This window comes from Otolemur garnettii, unplaced genomic scaffold (genome assembly GCF_000181295.1).
Source record: "Otolemur garnettii isolate 467f Iridium unplaced genomic scaffold, OtoGar3 scaffold00018, whole genome shotgun sequence".
NCBI classification, from domain to species: domain Eukaryota; kingdom Metazoa; phylum Chordata; class Mammalia; order Primates; family Galagidae; genus Otolemur; species Otolemur garnettii.
The window spans coordinates 24,353,487-24,368,359 of record NW_003852413.1 but is presented as its reverse complement, the minus strand read 5'-3'; the positions used below and the strand labels follow the sequence as shown (position 1 = coordinate 24,368,359).

Here is a 14,873-nt window from a genome sequence, read left to right as displayed (position 1 = left end):
TAGTATAGCTGTTTCTGTGCCTATTCCGTTTGTCTGAGGGGGTTGCACGGTGGGAATCCCACCAGGAATGTCCGGGGTTCCTCTCTCTGGCCTCTGCACAGTCACTTGACACTGACTCCTTCGCCCTAATCCCAACTCAATCCTCTTCTACCCCCTCAATGAAATGAGGCCACTGTGAGAAACTGGGTCCATCTTTGCATCTCATTTACATAAATATTTATTAATCGTCATAAACTGAACAGAAACACGCAATGCACTTCGGGTGTCCGACGGGAGTTTCATCTTCACTACAAGAGGAAGGTAAAATTTCGTAAGTGTGTGGGTGAGTGTGTGGGTGTGTCCCCTGTGGGTTTGCATTTTGCATCGTGTGTTTAGATGCCTGAGCCCCTGTCTCCTGTGAAGAGAGGTTCACTTTTTGCCCCTTTTGAAGGAAACCTCCAGCAGGAGCCCTCAGCCCTCTCCCGTCTCACCCCTTGGCATAAACCAAGAGGACTACCCGACAAAAAAAACCCAAAAAAACAAAACAAAACAAACAAAAAGAAAAACCCTCTCTAGACACCTGAAATCGCCAAGCGTCAGGTGCCCACCGAGGCACAGTCCCGGCTGGTGTGAGGCTGCTCCCAGGTCTCCGTCCCCACCCCCTCGCCCCCAGGAGGGGACGGAAGTAACCTCGGGGAGGGAGAGCCAGCAAGCTCACCTCCTTCTGCCCCAGACGCCTGTGCCCGGCCTGCTTGTGCGTGCGGTGTGGTGTGCGTGTGTGTGTCTCTCATGCAAACCCTCCCTCCCCAAAACCGACCCCCCAACAGTTTGCCATTCCATACAAATTTGGAAACAGGTTTTTAAAAAACAGCATGATGCACAACGGGGACGGGGCGGGGGAGGGCAGTGGCACTGGGGCCCCAAATCTCCGAGTCACTGATTGTAAGAACCTGGGGAGGGGAGGGGGCAGCGCGGCCCCCCACTTCACCAAAGTGCACAGATCCGCTCTGGGGCGGGGCGGCCCGCGGGCCGGGAGGGGCATCCCAGGGCCGGGCCGGGCCGATAGGCTCAGTCAGAACCTCCTTGCATAGATATTTGTGTCTTTTTATTATTATTATTATTGGTAGTAGTATTTTTTTTTTTTTGCCTTTTATTGCTTCTAAAAGTTCTTACTGCGTTTTCTCTCCGATCCGGACTCTGCGTTCGGCCTCCGTCGCCTCTTAGCTTTTTTTTTTTTTTTGTATGTGTTTGTTTTAAAAAAGGAAAAAGGAAAAACGGATTCTAGTTACAAATTGTCTTGGCCTTTCTCTTTCCTCTCAATCCACATCCCCTCCCGCCAAAATTAAAATTCCAAAATGCGGAGACTCGGGGTTGGGTGAGGGCGCTCCAGGCCCGTGCTCCGGCACCCTGACTTCTGCCCTCTTCAAGAAGGGGGGATGCCCTGCTCTTTTCTGCCTCGGCAGCTGGGTGTCTGTTTTTATAACAATAATAATGAAAGGGGAAAAACGCATCCCACAGCTCAGCTGCCCCCTCACCAAAGCCTTGGGGCCTGCAAGGAGGAGGAGCGGGAGGAGAAAACCAAAGTGAAGATATTGGGAATGGGGGAGGGGTGTCTCCTGGGAGCACCCGGAGAGAGGTCCCTGGAGAATCACTCCCTGGGAGAAAGGAGGAAAGAACCCCTTGGGGAGAGAGAAGGCAAGTCCCCCGGGGGAAGCGAGGCCCCTGGGACGGGCCACCCACAGGTAAGAGGACTGCGCTGCCCAGGAGAGCGGCAGGACCCGCGGCCTGCTTCCCGCGCCCCGCGCTGGGGTAGGTGGGGGTGTCCCTGCGCTGAGGGGCTGAGGGCAGGGGGGCGGGCAAAGGCAAAAGAAAAAGAAGGGGGCGGCGCGAGGTCTCAGTTATGAAAAAACGCATTGAGCTCCTCGTACATGGGGCCCCGGTCGTGGTGAAGGTGCATATCGTAAGACAAGAGATTCTCCGAGTGGACGCCCCCGCGCACAGCCGACGAGCCGAAGACTAGCCCATGGCCCGTGGGCCGCGAGCCGGGCAGCGCCGAGTAGTGCATAGAGTAGTGGTAGCTCTTCTCGTGGTCGGGCGACGAGTCCTGCTTGAGTGAGAAGTTGCCATTGAGACAGAGCGGGGGGCTAAGCGGGCCCTCATATTCCGAGCTGTTGTAGTCCGGGCTCGCGCCGCCACCGCCCGCCGCCGCATACAGCGTCTCATAGGCGGCGCAGTAGCCGTGGGTCCGCAGGGCGTGTGCCGCGCCGCCGCCCAGGCCGCCGGCCGCCTGGCACTGTGCGCCCGCCAGGCGCGAGCACGGGTACGGATATGGGTGCATGGCAAAGGGGCCGCCCGAGCCGTGGAAACGACCCGCGCCGTCTGCGCCCTGCTCTGTGAGGAAGTTGCGGGAGTTCAGCTGCAGGCAACCTGCTACCAGATTGGTGGTGGGCTGCGACAGACCCTTGCATAGAGTCTGCACATAGGACACTAGGTCTGGCCGCTTGCCGGAGCGCAGAATCTCCGAGAGCGCCCAGATATAGTTCTTGGCTAGGCGCAGCGTCTCGATTTTGGACAGCTTCTGCGTCTTGGAGTAGCAGGGCACCACCTTGCGCAGGTTATCCAGCGCCGCGTTCAGGTCGTGCATGCGGTTGCGCTCCCGTGCGTTTGCCTTCTGCCTCCGAAGCTTGGAGCGCTCCAGGCGCGCCTTGGTCATCTTGCGCTTCTTCGGCCCGCGCTTCTTGGGCCTCTCGCCTTCCGCCTCGTCCAGCCCTTCTTCCTCCTCCTCTTCCTCCTCCTCTTCGCCCCCCAGCTCGCTCTCCTCCTTGACCTCTGCCAACGTGGCCTCTGGCACCTCTTCTCCACGAAGGGGGACTGGCTTGGCGGCCCGGGCGGGCCCCGGAGCCCCCGGCCCAGGCGCAGGCGGAGGCGGCGGCGGTGCGTCGCCCTTATCGCTCCTCGGCTCGTCGTCGTCGCCGTCGCCCCAGCTGGCGAACTTGGGCACGTCCGAAAGGAGGCCGGGCTCGCTGAACAGGCGGGTCAGCATGGTGCCTGAGGGCGCCCGGCGGGCGGGAAGGGAGACAGACAGCACAGAGTGAGGGGCTTGCTGGGGTCACGAGGACCCCCCCAATCGCCTCCACCCCCGAGTCTCGTGAGGGTTCCTGCCCAGGGTTCCCTGGGTGCCCACGTTCTGCGCTGCCCCGCCCAGAGCCAGCCCAGCCCTACCCGGCTGCCCGCCCGGAATCTCGGCCCAGGCCCTCTCCCCAGCTCTGGGCCCCGGCTCCGCCCCTCGCTCTAATGGGGAGCCGCTCCCCGCACCAGGTTCTTCTCAGGGTCAGGGCGGGGACCGAGTGGGAGCTTTCGGGACCAGATATCTTTGCCAGAAGAGGCAGCGCGCCCGCCCTGAAAGCCTGTTCTCTCCCGGCGGTGGAGAGAGGATGGTCGGCCGCGGGTGGGGACAGCTGCCCCGCACCGCCGCTGTAGTGGCCCAGGTCCCTCGGCCTGGCTCACCCACCCCTCCTGTGGCTCTCACCCCCACGCTCCCTAATCCAATTTGCAACTTGGCCGCGCGCCGCCCCCTGCTCGGCCCCCACCCCCGCAGCCCCAATTTCAGAGGCGGGAGGATCAGTCTCCTCTAGCCGAAGCGTCCCCTGCTCCTGGAGCCGGCTCCGGGCGGCAAGGACTGAAGAAGCCGGGTGTGGGGAGGAGACTAAGAAAAGCGAGCCGGGTCCGTCTCCCCTGCGGTCAGTCACCCCCTTCCCCCTTCAAACTGCCTCCCTCCCACAGGGCTCTTCAGATCTCGTTGTATTTCGGAATTGAGGGGAAAAAATCCAAATTTGTTTGCTTCTCTCTCTCTCTCTCTTTTTTTTTTTGGTTATGGGGAAAGGTCGCAGGTTTTTTCGGGACAACTGTGGGGGGAGGCTCCCGTCTCGGCCTCTTCGCGTCCCCCACCTGGGTGATCCTGCTTTTCTCCCCCCTAGCCCGTCGCAGGCAGAGACACCTTCTCTGCAGCCCCCTGAGGCAGCCCCACGGGGAGAGAGAACCTGGGGCGCCTCCGAGGTCCACCAGCGAGGGGGGCATCTTCCTAGGAAGGGGAGATTCGGGACCTTGCTGTCGGCCGAAGCAGCCACCCCCCTCGCACCCGGCGGGTCAGATCCAGCTCCCTTTCGGACAACTTACCTCGGAGAGGAGTCGAGGGGAGAGGGGAGGGGAGGGGGAGGGGGCAAGAGAGAGAGGGGGGAGAAGAGGAATCTTCTCGCTTATTTCATTGTTCCCCCATCGTCAGGGAGCGGGGGCAGCGGCTCCTCAAGGCGGCGGGCGCCGGCGTCTTCAGAGCGCCGTGCGAGCCGCGGAGCGAGTGTGGCATCTCTACCAGGCGGGGTACCAGCCTCTATGCCAGGCCATATGGGCTTGGCACGTCACGGGCAGCAGCTATCACATGAGAGACGGTGATTGGCATGCGTCTGCATTGGGGGAGAGCCCGCTCCCCCGGGACCCGCCGCCATCTGTCACTCTCTACTCCAAAAAAAAAAAAAAAAAAATTAAATAAATAAAGGAAATAAATAAATATTTCTGCCGCCCTCCCCTCCCCGCCCAACGCAGGGAAAGCAGGGATTGAGAGGGAGGTGGGAGGAGTTGCCCCCCCATATGGAGCCCCCCCATATGGGAACAATGGGGTAGCAAGGCTGGAAATTGGGATTTCCCGATGGCCAATTCTAGGCTCCCACCAGGGTCCTGCTCTGTCCATTTCCTCTCCTGAATGCCCCAAAGGTGGGTCAGGGACCAGACTCTGGGGTGTGGAGAAGGGACCTCTGTGCTTGCCCCCACACCCCAGGAGGGTTCCTATGGCCACAAAGGGACAGCTGAGGCCCCCTCCCAGGGTAGGCATGGGGGTGTCCCTGGCCCAAACCCCATAGGTAGATGTTGGCACCAGGCCATCCCTCATCCCTGTCCGCCCCTCCCCCACCCTCCCTCACACGCACACACAACATATGTGGCTAAAGGAAATTCAAACCAAGGGAAAGACAGAGAAAGGGAAAGATTTGCCTGGATGTCTGTGCCTCTGCATGGGCGTGTGTGTGTCTGTGGGGACATGTGTGTGTGTGTGTGTGTGTCTGTGTGGAGTTAACTGATGGGAGATATTTCTTTGGTTGTTGGGGGTATCTGTATATTCTGGTGGGGGTGGGGAGGAACTGGTGAATAAGTCTATGTAACCACCTGAGTCTAGATTTCTAACCCAGAAACCTCTTACTTTCCCCCTTCGTGTCCTCCCCCTGTCAGACAGGTGACCATCCCACCAGAGGCACTCTCTGGGCCTTCAGACCTGGTTATTTGAAGGAGGAGGAAGGGGCTGGGCTGGGAACTGCCTAAAGTTCCTGGATGAGACCTGAGCATTCTCTTCCCCTTGCAAAAAATACTGAAAATACTGACACTAACCCAGAGAGTGGCAGGAGGACGTAGGTCAGACAGGTGTTTTGATAAGGAAGGTAGGAAACTGCTGTTTTATCTTGTAGCTCACCTTTCAACCCTCTCACTGGGCCAGCCACAGATGCAAATGGCACAGGTTGAGGGAGGTAGCCTTAGACACACACACACACACACACACACACACACACACCTGTTCCTCACCCTGTGGTGCAGAAAATGGATACACACTCCTACTCAAATAGACAGGAGTGTGGCGTGTGACCAGGTAATCACAGCCAGGTGTAGAGAGACCCTTGCCCACACCCTAGTTTGGCCATTTGTGCTTTTTAGACCCTCATTTTCTGCCTCCCCCCACCCTCTGGCTGATATAGACCATCCAACTTCAATTATACTTTTAATGTCAACCATGTGCCCAGCACTGTGGCAGTAGAAAGATGAGCCAGAGGAGGACTGGACCTTCCCTCTGGATGGATACAGTTCCTGCCCTCTAGGGGCCTCAAGAGGGAGCCTTAGGCTGGGAAGACACTGATTTGATGTGGGATGGACGGAATTCAGTCCTAAACAGAGACACACATAAAGGCTAAGGGGGCCTTGGAGAATCGAGTGCTGGTGCTGCCCAGGGATCTGCCCCTTGACAGAAGCCCAGGGAGGAAAACAGAGTCACCTAGGAACAGAGGTGAAACACTGAACTGGCTCTAGAACTCAGGTAATTGACTCTCAGACAAGTGCTCCTCCTAGGAACCCACAATCTGTCAGTGGTAGCCAAGGATGAGAAGCCTACAGTCAGTTTTCCTCCATTCATGGACTCTGGGGAGGTGAATCCCATCCATGGAGGCTCTCTGGGGTTGGCAGAGAAAAGGGCCAAAGAATGGACCTAGGTAGGGGCAGAGACTCTGGAGTGCTGATCAGCCCCCTCCCCAGATCGGGCACAACCTCTAAGGCTTTATTGTCCCTTTACTGAGGGCAGAGTCCTCAATTCTCTTAGCCCTTCTCCTTTAGTCTCTTGGCTCCATGCTATTTTGGCTCCATGCACTTGCTCTGGGTTTCTGATTCCTGGCCAACTCTGATTACCAACTTTAAAAAATGTTGAATGCCTTGAGGGAGTTTTATAACTTCTCTGAGTCTTGATTTCCCCATCTGTAAAATGGGGATAATTGTGCCACACCCTCAAAGGGCTGCTGTTAGTATCAATGAGATATTAAATGTAATGAGCTTAGCACAAATTCAGCAGTATAGTCAGCCCTCAATAAATACCAGCTCTTATTAAAACACTTGGTAAACTATAACATGCTTTACAGGATTGATTTCTTGCACCTACCCCACCCTACACACATTCAGAAGGTTTTGTCTATATAAAAATGGAATTTTTGTTGAATTAATGGGTGAGTGAATGGATGAGCAAGTGAATGAATGCTTCCCTGGGGAAGAGATACAACCTGCCTTCTCCCTCGGACACTGAGGGTGGGGTTAAACCCACCAGAGGTTTCACAGGCCCCTCCAGGCTAAAGGCAGAAACTCATTCAGGATTGGGTAGGTTTTGGGGGGGAGGGAGAATCCTCCTATCCCTTGGGTCGCCTGTCAGGAGCGACCTCAGGTGACTGGGTCTGAGAATCCCTGAGAAAAGGAGGCCTGAGGTGTGGGGGATTCCTGGGGGTACAGAGAACTTCATCCCTCTAGTTCTGTCTCCTGCCCCTGTCTTTTTCTTCCTTCAGAAAAATGGAACAAGTTTTTCTCACTCAACACATTTCAACTTTTTTTTTAGAAGATACAATAAAAACCAGGGGAAAATTGGAACAGAGGGAGGTGTGGGATGGGCCTGCCTCAGACATGGGCTTGAAAGAGGCACAACACGTGTGTCCACATACACACGAGCAAGCATGAACACGCAGGGACATACGCGCCCCTCTCTGCACCAGAGATGCAGAGATGCAGTGACGGAGAGACAGAAAGAGCCAGAAATGGAAGGAAGGAGACGGAAGGAGAAGGACACCCAGAGATGCCATCTGTTCCTCCCCCTGGCATTGGGGGAAGGGAGTTGGTGAGGGGCCTGGTCCCCTCCAGGTCTCCAAGAGAAAAAGGGGGGTGGTGGGCACCTTGGCCAGGCCTAGAAGACCCCATTTCTGCCACTTACTCCTCTCAGGGGGAGCTGGGAGCCAAGGGCCTGAGGTTCCCATGGAGACATAGCCCCATCCCAAGGGAGGCCACAGTCTGGGCACCTAAAATGGCTGCCTCAGAGGGGTGGCAGCCATTTTGTACAGACTCAGGTCCTGGGGGGCAGGGGGTGAAGGGAGCTGCAAGTGTGGAGGTGGAGTAGAGAGAAAGGGAGGAAAGGGTTAGGTCATTCCTGAGCACTCTAGGGGAATTGTGCTCAGGGGACAGCAAGAATGTTCTATGAAACTGCTGCATTATACCCCCTGCTCCGCCAAAATAAATACACACACACAAATCTGTAACTACTCCACTCCATTCTGACACCCAGAAGGAGAATTAGCCAGTCACTGCAACCCCCCCCATAAGATTGGTGGGGGCAAATGTGCTGAAAGAGAGACTTGATTTCCCACCAAAGCACCAGGCTTGGGGAGACAGGCAGCAGGTGGGTCAAACCCAGGTGTCCAGGCCCTGGTCACAGCCAGACATCTCTCTCCTGGGGCCTCCCTAGGTGGAAGGGGCAGGCAGATAAAGAACCAGTGAGGCATGGGGGAGGGGGCCACCTGTTCTTCCTACCTCCAACTCAGATTTGAGGGGAAGGACAGGAATTTGGAGATCCTCGAGGGGCTTGTGTTCCTGGCATTAGCTGTGCTGTGGGGGGTGGCTGGGAGGGGCGGGGCAGGCTGGCATTGCCCAGACAGTGCTTGTTTCAGCAGTTCGGGATGCTTGAAGCTTCCTCCTAAAGCAAAAGAGCACCTGTCACCCCTTTCCCCAGCCCCCTGCCCCACCTCAAGTCCAAAGGATGTTGGGGGAGGGGGACCTGCAGCTTCTTCCTGGCTGTGGGGTGGGCACCTGCCCCGTTTGCCCCCTCCTCCCTGCCCGTCGCAGTGTGCTGGGGAGCGGCGGGCACGCCAGATGGCGTGGCTGAGAATGCGGCGACGTTGCCGGGAGGTGAGGGCTGGCACGGGTGATATGCGGCTGCGTGCCTTGTGGTGCCATGGGGAGGGGGAGGGGAGGGCCAGTGAGGTGTAGCCCCCTTCTCTGTGCTGACCTCCTGTCCTGCTCTCAGGCTCACTATTAGGATTCTCTTCAACTTCCTTTGCCTGCTCCTGGGCTCCCCACTCTGGGCCTAGACCCCACCTGAGCATGGATGGGCCAAGCATGATGCTGAGGGTCTTGGGTCAGATCACAGCTGTGTCCTTGTCCCCTGCCCCACCCCTAAACTGGGACAAAAGACAATAGAGTAGACCCACTTGTCCTCCAGCAAAACCCACTCTCTCAGAATTGTTCTTTTGCTCTGAAAGTGGAGTGACCTTTGCTCTGATAACCTTTGACTTCTCCTTCTCTGATGGGCACTGGTCCCTGAGTTTCCCTTTGGCTAAATGCATCCTCATTCCTCACCAAGATGCTTCCTGGACACCTCCTCCTGGGAGTCTTCCCTGACCTCCCTAGGCAGGGCAGCTTACCATCCTCTGTTAGGATCCATTTACCTGTCTGTCTCCCTGGCTTGGTCATGGTGCTATTTGTTTTGTCTCTTTAAGTCCCATGCTGCTTTCTGCAGCTCTGAATTGGCACTCAATAAATGCTTGTTGCATTAACACCTGGCTGGGTTAGAGGGTCTGGGTCCTAGAGACTTTATTCAGAGATACTCCTAAAGCAGTGTCTCAGTCAAGGCCAGACTCCTCAACCCTGCCCTTGTGTTTTGGACAAATTTCAGCATGGGGAGGTGGACTTGGATGGCAGGTTACAGATTCTCCCCAAAGTGGCCCTCAGAGCGAAGGCTTGGTGCTAGGAGGCTCTGGTCCTGAGGTCCAGGTCCCCATAGCACCTGACCCAGCAGGCTCAGACACTCCATTCTTCTTATCCCCCACCCACTCCTACCCCAGTATGGGGTATATGCAACTCCCTGAGAGATGAGGTCCAGGAACATGGTAGAATCCTGCTCCTGCTGCCTTTTCATCTTTGGTGATGTCACTCCCAATCTCTCAGAACCCTTCTGTCTCATGTGCCTGGGCCCTCCTCCTCCAGGAAGCTGGCCCTGATTTCCCACAGGCCCTTGTTCCTCTGGCTTCCTTCATATGACCAAGGCTGTCAATCTTGTGCAAAATGCAAATCCAAACATGGTATTCTCCTACTCAGGCACCTTCAGTGGCTCCCCATCACCCTAAGGATCAGGCCATGCTTTTGGGGGACACCCCTGATCTGGCTGCTGCCTTCACCTCTGTCTTCAGAAGCTCTAAATTGTTTCCACTTTCACAAGCCTCATGCCTAACCTTTTACTCAGGCTATGTGCGCCCTCTCCACCTTCCTCACCCTTTAAGCCTAAGTATCACCTCCTCCAGGAGGCCTCTCTGGGCCGCACAATGCACAAGCAGGAACTAGACTGAGAGCCCAGCACAGGGAATGTTCTCTATATATGGATGTGGCACCAAAGGCCTGTCTTGTCACTTTGGAGGAGGTGCCAGTTCCACCCCAGAATGGAAGGCTGCAGCCAGGGCAGGGCACACATCTCTAGGAAGCCACTCCTTAAAACCTTCCCTACTTACTCCTTAGCCCTGCACCAATTCCAGCACTGACATGGAACATCAGCCTTCCCCTCTGTAAAATGGGTGTGATAATTACAGTAAGATCTGCCTGCTAGGACTGTAATAAACTTGACATGAGCTACAGGTGTAAAAGGGCTGCCTCAACCCACAGCCCTCACCAGATGTGGCTGATTTCACCTCAAGCTCCGGATCAACTTTATTTTTAAGAAAGGTTTGTTCCTGGAGCTTCTTTGTCACTATGTCTTTCTTCTGTTTCTCTTGCCAGTTTTCCATGGGAGCAGCTGACATGCCTTGCTCCTGCCCCCCTCCCAGCTCTGTTCCCAGGGTCTGCACAGGAAGGCAGGCAGATGAACAGGGAGCTTGAGGTGGCAACAGCACCAGACTCAGCAGCGTCCTGACCTTGGTCAAATCATGTAACTTTCTGCTTCCCATCTGTAAAATGGGAACAGTACCACCTGTGCCTCCATTCACCTGCACCTCTGCACTCATGGGAGGACACCAAAGGACATCAGGCTATGAAGTGCACTCTCAGGGTGACCAATTTCTGACTGATGTGCCTTGGTGGGCTCCTCAATGACTTCACAGAACAGGGTAGTTGGAAGAGTACAGGACAGGGTGCACCCTGGGCTCTCTTTCCTCTGGGCAGCTGTACTGTGGACTTGCCTGTGAACTGGACATTTCCCAATCTCCTCCCCTGGAAATCAGAGCCAGGGGTCTGGGCTGGGGAGTTTTGGAGGCCTGATACCTGACAGTTCCCTTATGCTTCCCTTGTCCCTGGTGTGAATGTGCAGGGGACACCTCAGCCTGACAGTGGGTACAGGTGACCCATGCCACAGTGGTACTGGTATTCACAGGGCAGCCTGAAAGATCCATTGGGGCAGGGTGTGTGTGGAAGTCATAGTCTAGGCAAGGGGTCTCAATTTAACCAGAGGTCTTTTGGCTCAGCCCCAGCAGTGAACCCAGAAAAGACTCCCTCCCACAAAGGTTGGATACTTTTTTTTTTTTTGGAGTATTTTGGCCGGGGCTGGGTTCAAACCTACCACCTCTGGTATATGGGGCCGGCGTCCTACTCCTTGAGCTACAGGCACCACCCTGGATACTTTTTTTTTTTTTAAAGACAGGGTCTCCCTCCTGTTCAGATGAGTCTCCAACTCCTGAGCTCAGTCAATCCTCCTGTCTTAGCCTCCTAGAGTGCTAGGATTACAGGTGTAAGCCACTGTGCTGGGCAAGGGTGGATACTTTTTAATTGGGGGGGGGGAGAAACAGTTGAGGGGTAGGAGCCTCATGGACCAACTTCACATTTGAAGATCAAGAAACCATAGAGGAAACGACTTGCCTGGTGTCACACAATAAATCCATTCCCACCTTAGGGTCCTCCTATTCCTGGGGCCCCAGAGCTCTCTGCAATAACAATGTAATAATGACAATGGTGACTGTCTCTATGCCAGACACTAGGCTTCACAAGTTTCATCTTACTTCATTCTTGTCAAGACGTCAGAGGGAGGAACTACTGTAACCACCACTTAGAGGTCAAGACACTGAAGTATAGAGAAGTTGAGGTTGAGGTTGATTTGTCAAGGTCACTCAGGTAGTAAGCGGCAGCTCCAGGAATTGAACCAAGTTCTGCCTGACTGCTGAGTCCACACTCTTATTCCCTATTATCAACTGTGTCCCTTACCCTGCAAAGGAGAGGGAAAATAGAGTGCCCTAGGAAGGATTTGTGCTGAAGATCTGCCCTCCGTCCAGGTCCCCAGATCACAGGAATCAGGGGCTTCCTCTATACACAGGGAGGGGCACAAGGGTTCTTCCCCCCTGTACCTTCTTCCCTCAGCTCCTCCAGACGGTGTCCTACTTGCCCTTGCAGGCTCAGTAAAGAGCTTCCTCCACCAGAAACTCCCCCTTGGTCCTTGGCACCGCTTTGAGCATTTGGAGGTGGACTGACCAGCCCAGAGCACCCCAGCTTTGCCGTTGGCTCACTAGCCGCCTGCAGTGCTTCTCTGATCTTCGGTCTGTAAAATGGGAATAGGGAGCCCCGCCTCCCAAGATCTTCCTAAGGATTAGCAGCGGCGGCGTCCTATGAGGAAGCACCTGGCACCCAGTGGGTCCCTGCCACTCGCTCCTTGTCGGTGTCCTTCTCCTGGCTTGCTCACTGGTCTCTCCTCGCCACCCCCGCCCTGCGCCTGGCACAGCGCCCGGCGCACCCCAGCCGCCCAATCCCTGCCTGCAGCCCAGACTTCCTGCCGTCCAGCTCCCGCAGCACGTGCCCCGCGCCCCCTGGGACCGCGCCCCCTCCTGGGCGGTCTCACGCGCGCCCTCTGGCCGGGAGCCGGAGTCCTGGGCTCTGGGCGCCCAGGCTCCGAGGTGGGTGGCTGCCGGAGCGGGCCGGCAGTGGCGGCGGGAAGAGGACGCTGCCCCTTTAAGGTGCCACCGCCGCGTGGCAGGGAAACAGCTTGTGCCAGCCCCATTCCGCCCGGCTCCGCTCGCTACAAGAAACACAATGCATAACAATCAGGCGCGCGCTTGGAGCAGTGCCACGCCGCGGGGGCGGGGCGGGGCTGCAGGCAGGGCCGGGCCGGGGCGCCGGGGTCGCGACCCCCGACCTGCCAGTAGGGGCCACAGGGGGCCCAGCCAGGCGCTCCCCCGCGTGGCCGCTCTGTGCCCCAACAGGCGCCCCTGGTACCCCCAGCCTCACCCCTGCTCTTCTCCCCTCCCTCCCAGCCATCGCGCTCCCTACAAAGTTCATTCCCACTAACTCTTTTCCAGGCCACTTCCCCCTCACATCTGACAATCGGGGCCCCTCATTCTCCCAGTAATCACTCCACTGCACTAATTGCACATGCAAATATGCAAATGCGTATTAATTAATTACTATACTAATTAGTTCTGTGGTATTTGCGAGTAATAAATCATTGGATGGGAGCGAGGAAGCTGGAGACCTGGCCCATTTTCATTCTGCATAAAATTTTAATGGTCTCTCTGGCTGATCCGGGACGGCAGCGCGCGGAGAGGCTCTTAAAGGGCCAGTGGCGGCGGGAAGGGGCAGGGGCAGGGAGCACCGGTGACCTAGCAGGGCTGGCGCCTTAAGCAAACTTGGAGATGCAGCCTCACGCCCTGCAGGGGCTGTCTCAAGCCTGTGGTTGGCTTTTTCCTCCCCCTCTGGGGCTCAGTATCCTCTTGCGTGAGCAGGGCCGAGAAACTGAGCTCAGATTCTTTAAGAAAGGAAAGAGGGCAAGGAGCTCGGAAAGCCAATGCCAAGGCCTTTGGGGCCCCAGGGCACCTGGGAAACAGGAAAGAAAACTCCATTTCCCAGATGGCTGAATAAACTGAGGCACAGGACAAGCCAGTCTTAGCTACTATCCCTTCCTGTCCCTGGGGGAAGGAGGGTAGTAGGACTTCCTGGGAGGCTCAGACTGTTGTTATCTGGTGAGGGCCACCAAGGTTCGGGGTGCCTTCAGCTTTCTCTTTCCACATGAGCAAATTGCTGCCCCGCCCCCCGTGGGCACCAGCTGGCACCCTGGCAGAGCAGTCCTGGGCTTGAGTGGGCCCCAGGGACCCTGCTTTATTTCCAGGAGGTAGTCAGGACCCGGGCACAGGGAGGGGGCTGGCTGCTTTGCAGGGCTGTTGACTGGGGGAAGCAAAGGGAACTAGTTGTGCCCAAGCCAGGGTCTAGGGGGAGGCCAGACGTGGGCCACTGAGCAAGTGGGGACTGTGACTTTTCCGGAGCTAGGATCCCCATACCAGGGTCTCCAGTCTGGTTCTGCTCACTCTTCAACCTTCTGCCTTCAACAAGCCCTTCGGTGGGGCAAGGCCTAAGGAGGGTCAGTGCTCTAGTGGGAGCTGATGATAATGACAGCAACTAACAATACTATTAAATTTGGCAAACATTTATTTAGCTGAAGAGCTGTTCCAAAATCTCAAGATGCCTCACCCAGGGATGTAGGTTCTGTTACAGTCCCAATTTTATGGATGGGGAAATCGGGGCATGAGAAGTTAAGCAACTTGCTCAAGGTCATCCAGCTGTCAGTATGTAGAGGGATGTAGAGCCTAGTCTAGCTCTGGCATCTGGGTCATATTCCCTACACTCCAGCACCATGTCTGCAGTTCCTACTATGAGCCAGGCCTTGTGCTAACAATGTTATGGACAGTGTTCTGTTCAATTCTCACAGCAAGGCAGGAGGTAGGTTCTAGCATTATCCATGTTTTAGAGACGTGGAACCCAAGGCACAGAGAGGTTGACTAAGTCACTCTGGGATTCACAGGGAGAATGTAGCAAGGCCAGGCCCTCATATGATCTATGTGAGAGCAAAGTCTACCAGGCTGTGGGGATGGGCAGGAGGGGACCAGGGTGGCCCCTGCAGACTAGAGAACAAGAGACGAAATGGAAGGTTTTCAGTTAGACTGTGGGGAGAAATTGCTTCTTGAGAGTGGGGGGCTCATGCTGGGATGAGCTGGGTTTTTTTCCTTCCTTCCCCAGAAGTAGGCTGGGGAAGGGCCATAGTTGCCCAATGGGCTGGAGGTGGGAGCATCAGGAGGGAAACAGAAGAGCCCCAAATGATAAAGCCTAGTCAGATGTCATAACGGGAATCCTGGTTGAATTTTTTCTTAATTTTGTCCCCAGCATTCCCACTAGCCCCCACATCATTTCCCTGGCAGTCTCTTAGACACCCTCATACCAAGATTTGCTACTTTCTCTGCTTCAGTTTCTGCTCCTTCCATCAGGGGGATGAGAAGATAATACTAAAGATCACTTTATAATAAATCACATTTTTTTTTTTT

General features: G+C 55.9%; 1 protein-coding gene across 1 annotated transcript; it reads right to left on the bottom strand.

Moving 5' to 3' along the window:
- Positions 1-1,204: 1,204 nt before the first annotated feature.
- Positions 1,205-4,346, bottom strand: NEUROD2 (neuronal differentiation 2). Its single transcript, XM_003786422.2, has 2 exons — positions 4,156-4,346; positions 1,205-3,027 (listed from the first exon to the last, which is right to left on the bottom strand). Exon 2 carries the CDS (start codon positions 3,020-3,022, stop codon positions 1,874-1,876), a length of 1,149 nt encoding a protein of 382 aa, XP_003786470.1. The 5' UTR covers positions 3,023-3,027; positions 4,156-4,346; the 3' UTR covers positions 1,205-1,873.
- Between the last annotated feature and the right edge of the window lie 10,527 nt (positions 4,347-14,873).

Bases quoted from the DNA above. Each gene is read 5' to 3' on its own strand.
- NEUROD2 (XM_003786422.2), bottom strand. From the start codon at position 3,022: ATGCTGACCCGCCTGTTCAGCGAGCCCGGCCTCCTTTCGGACGTGCCC.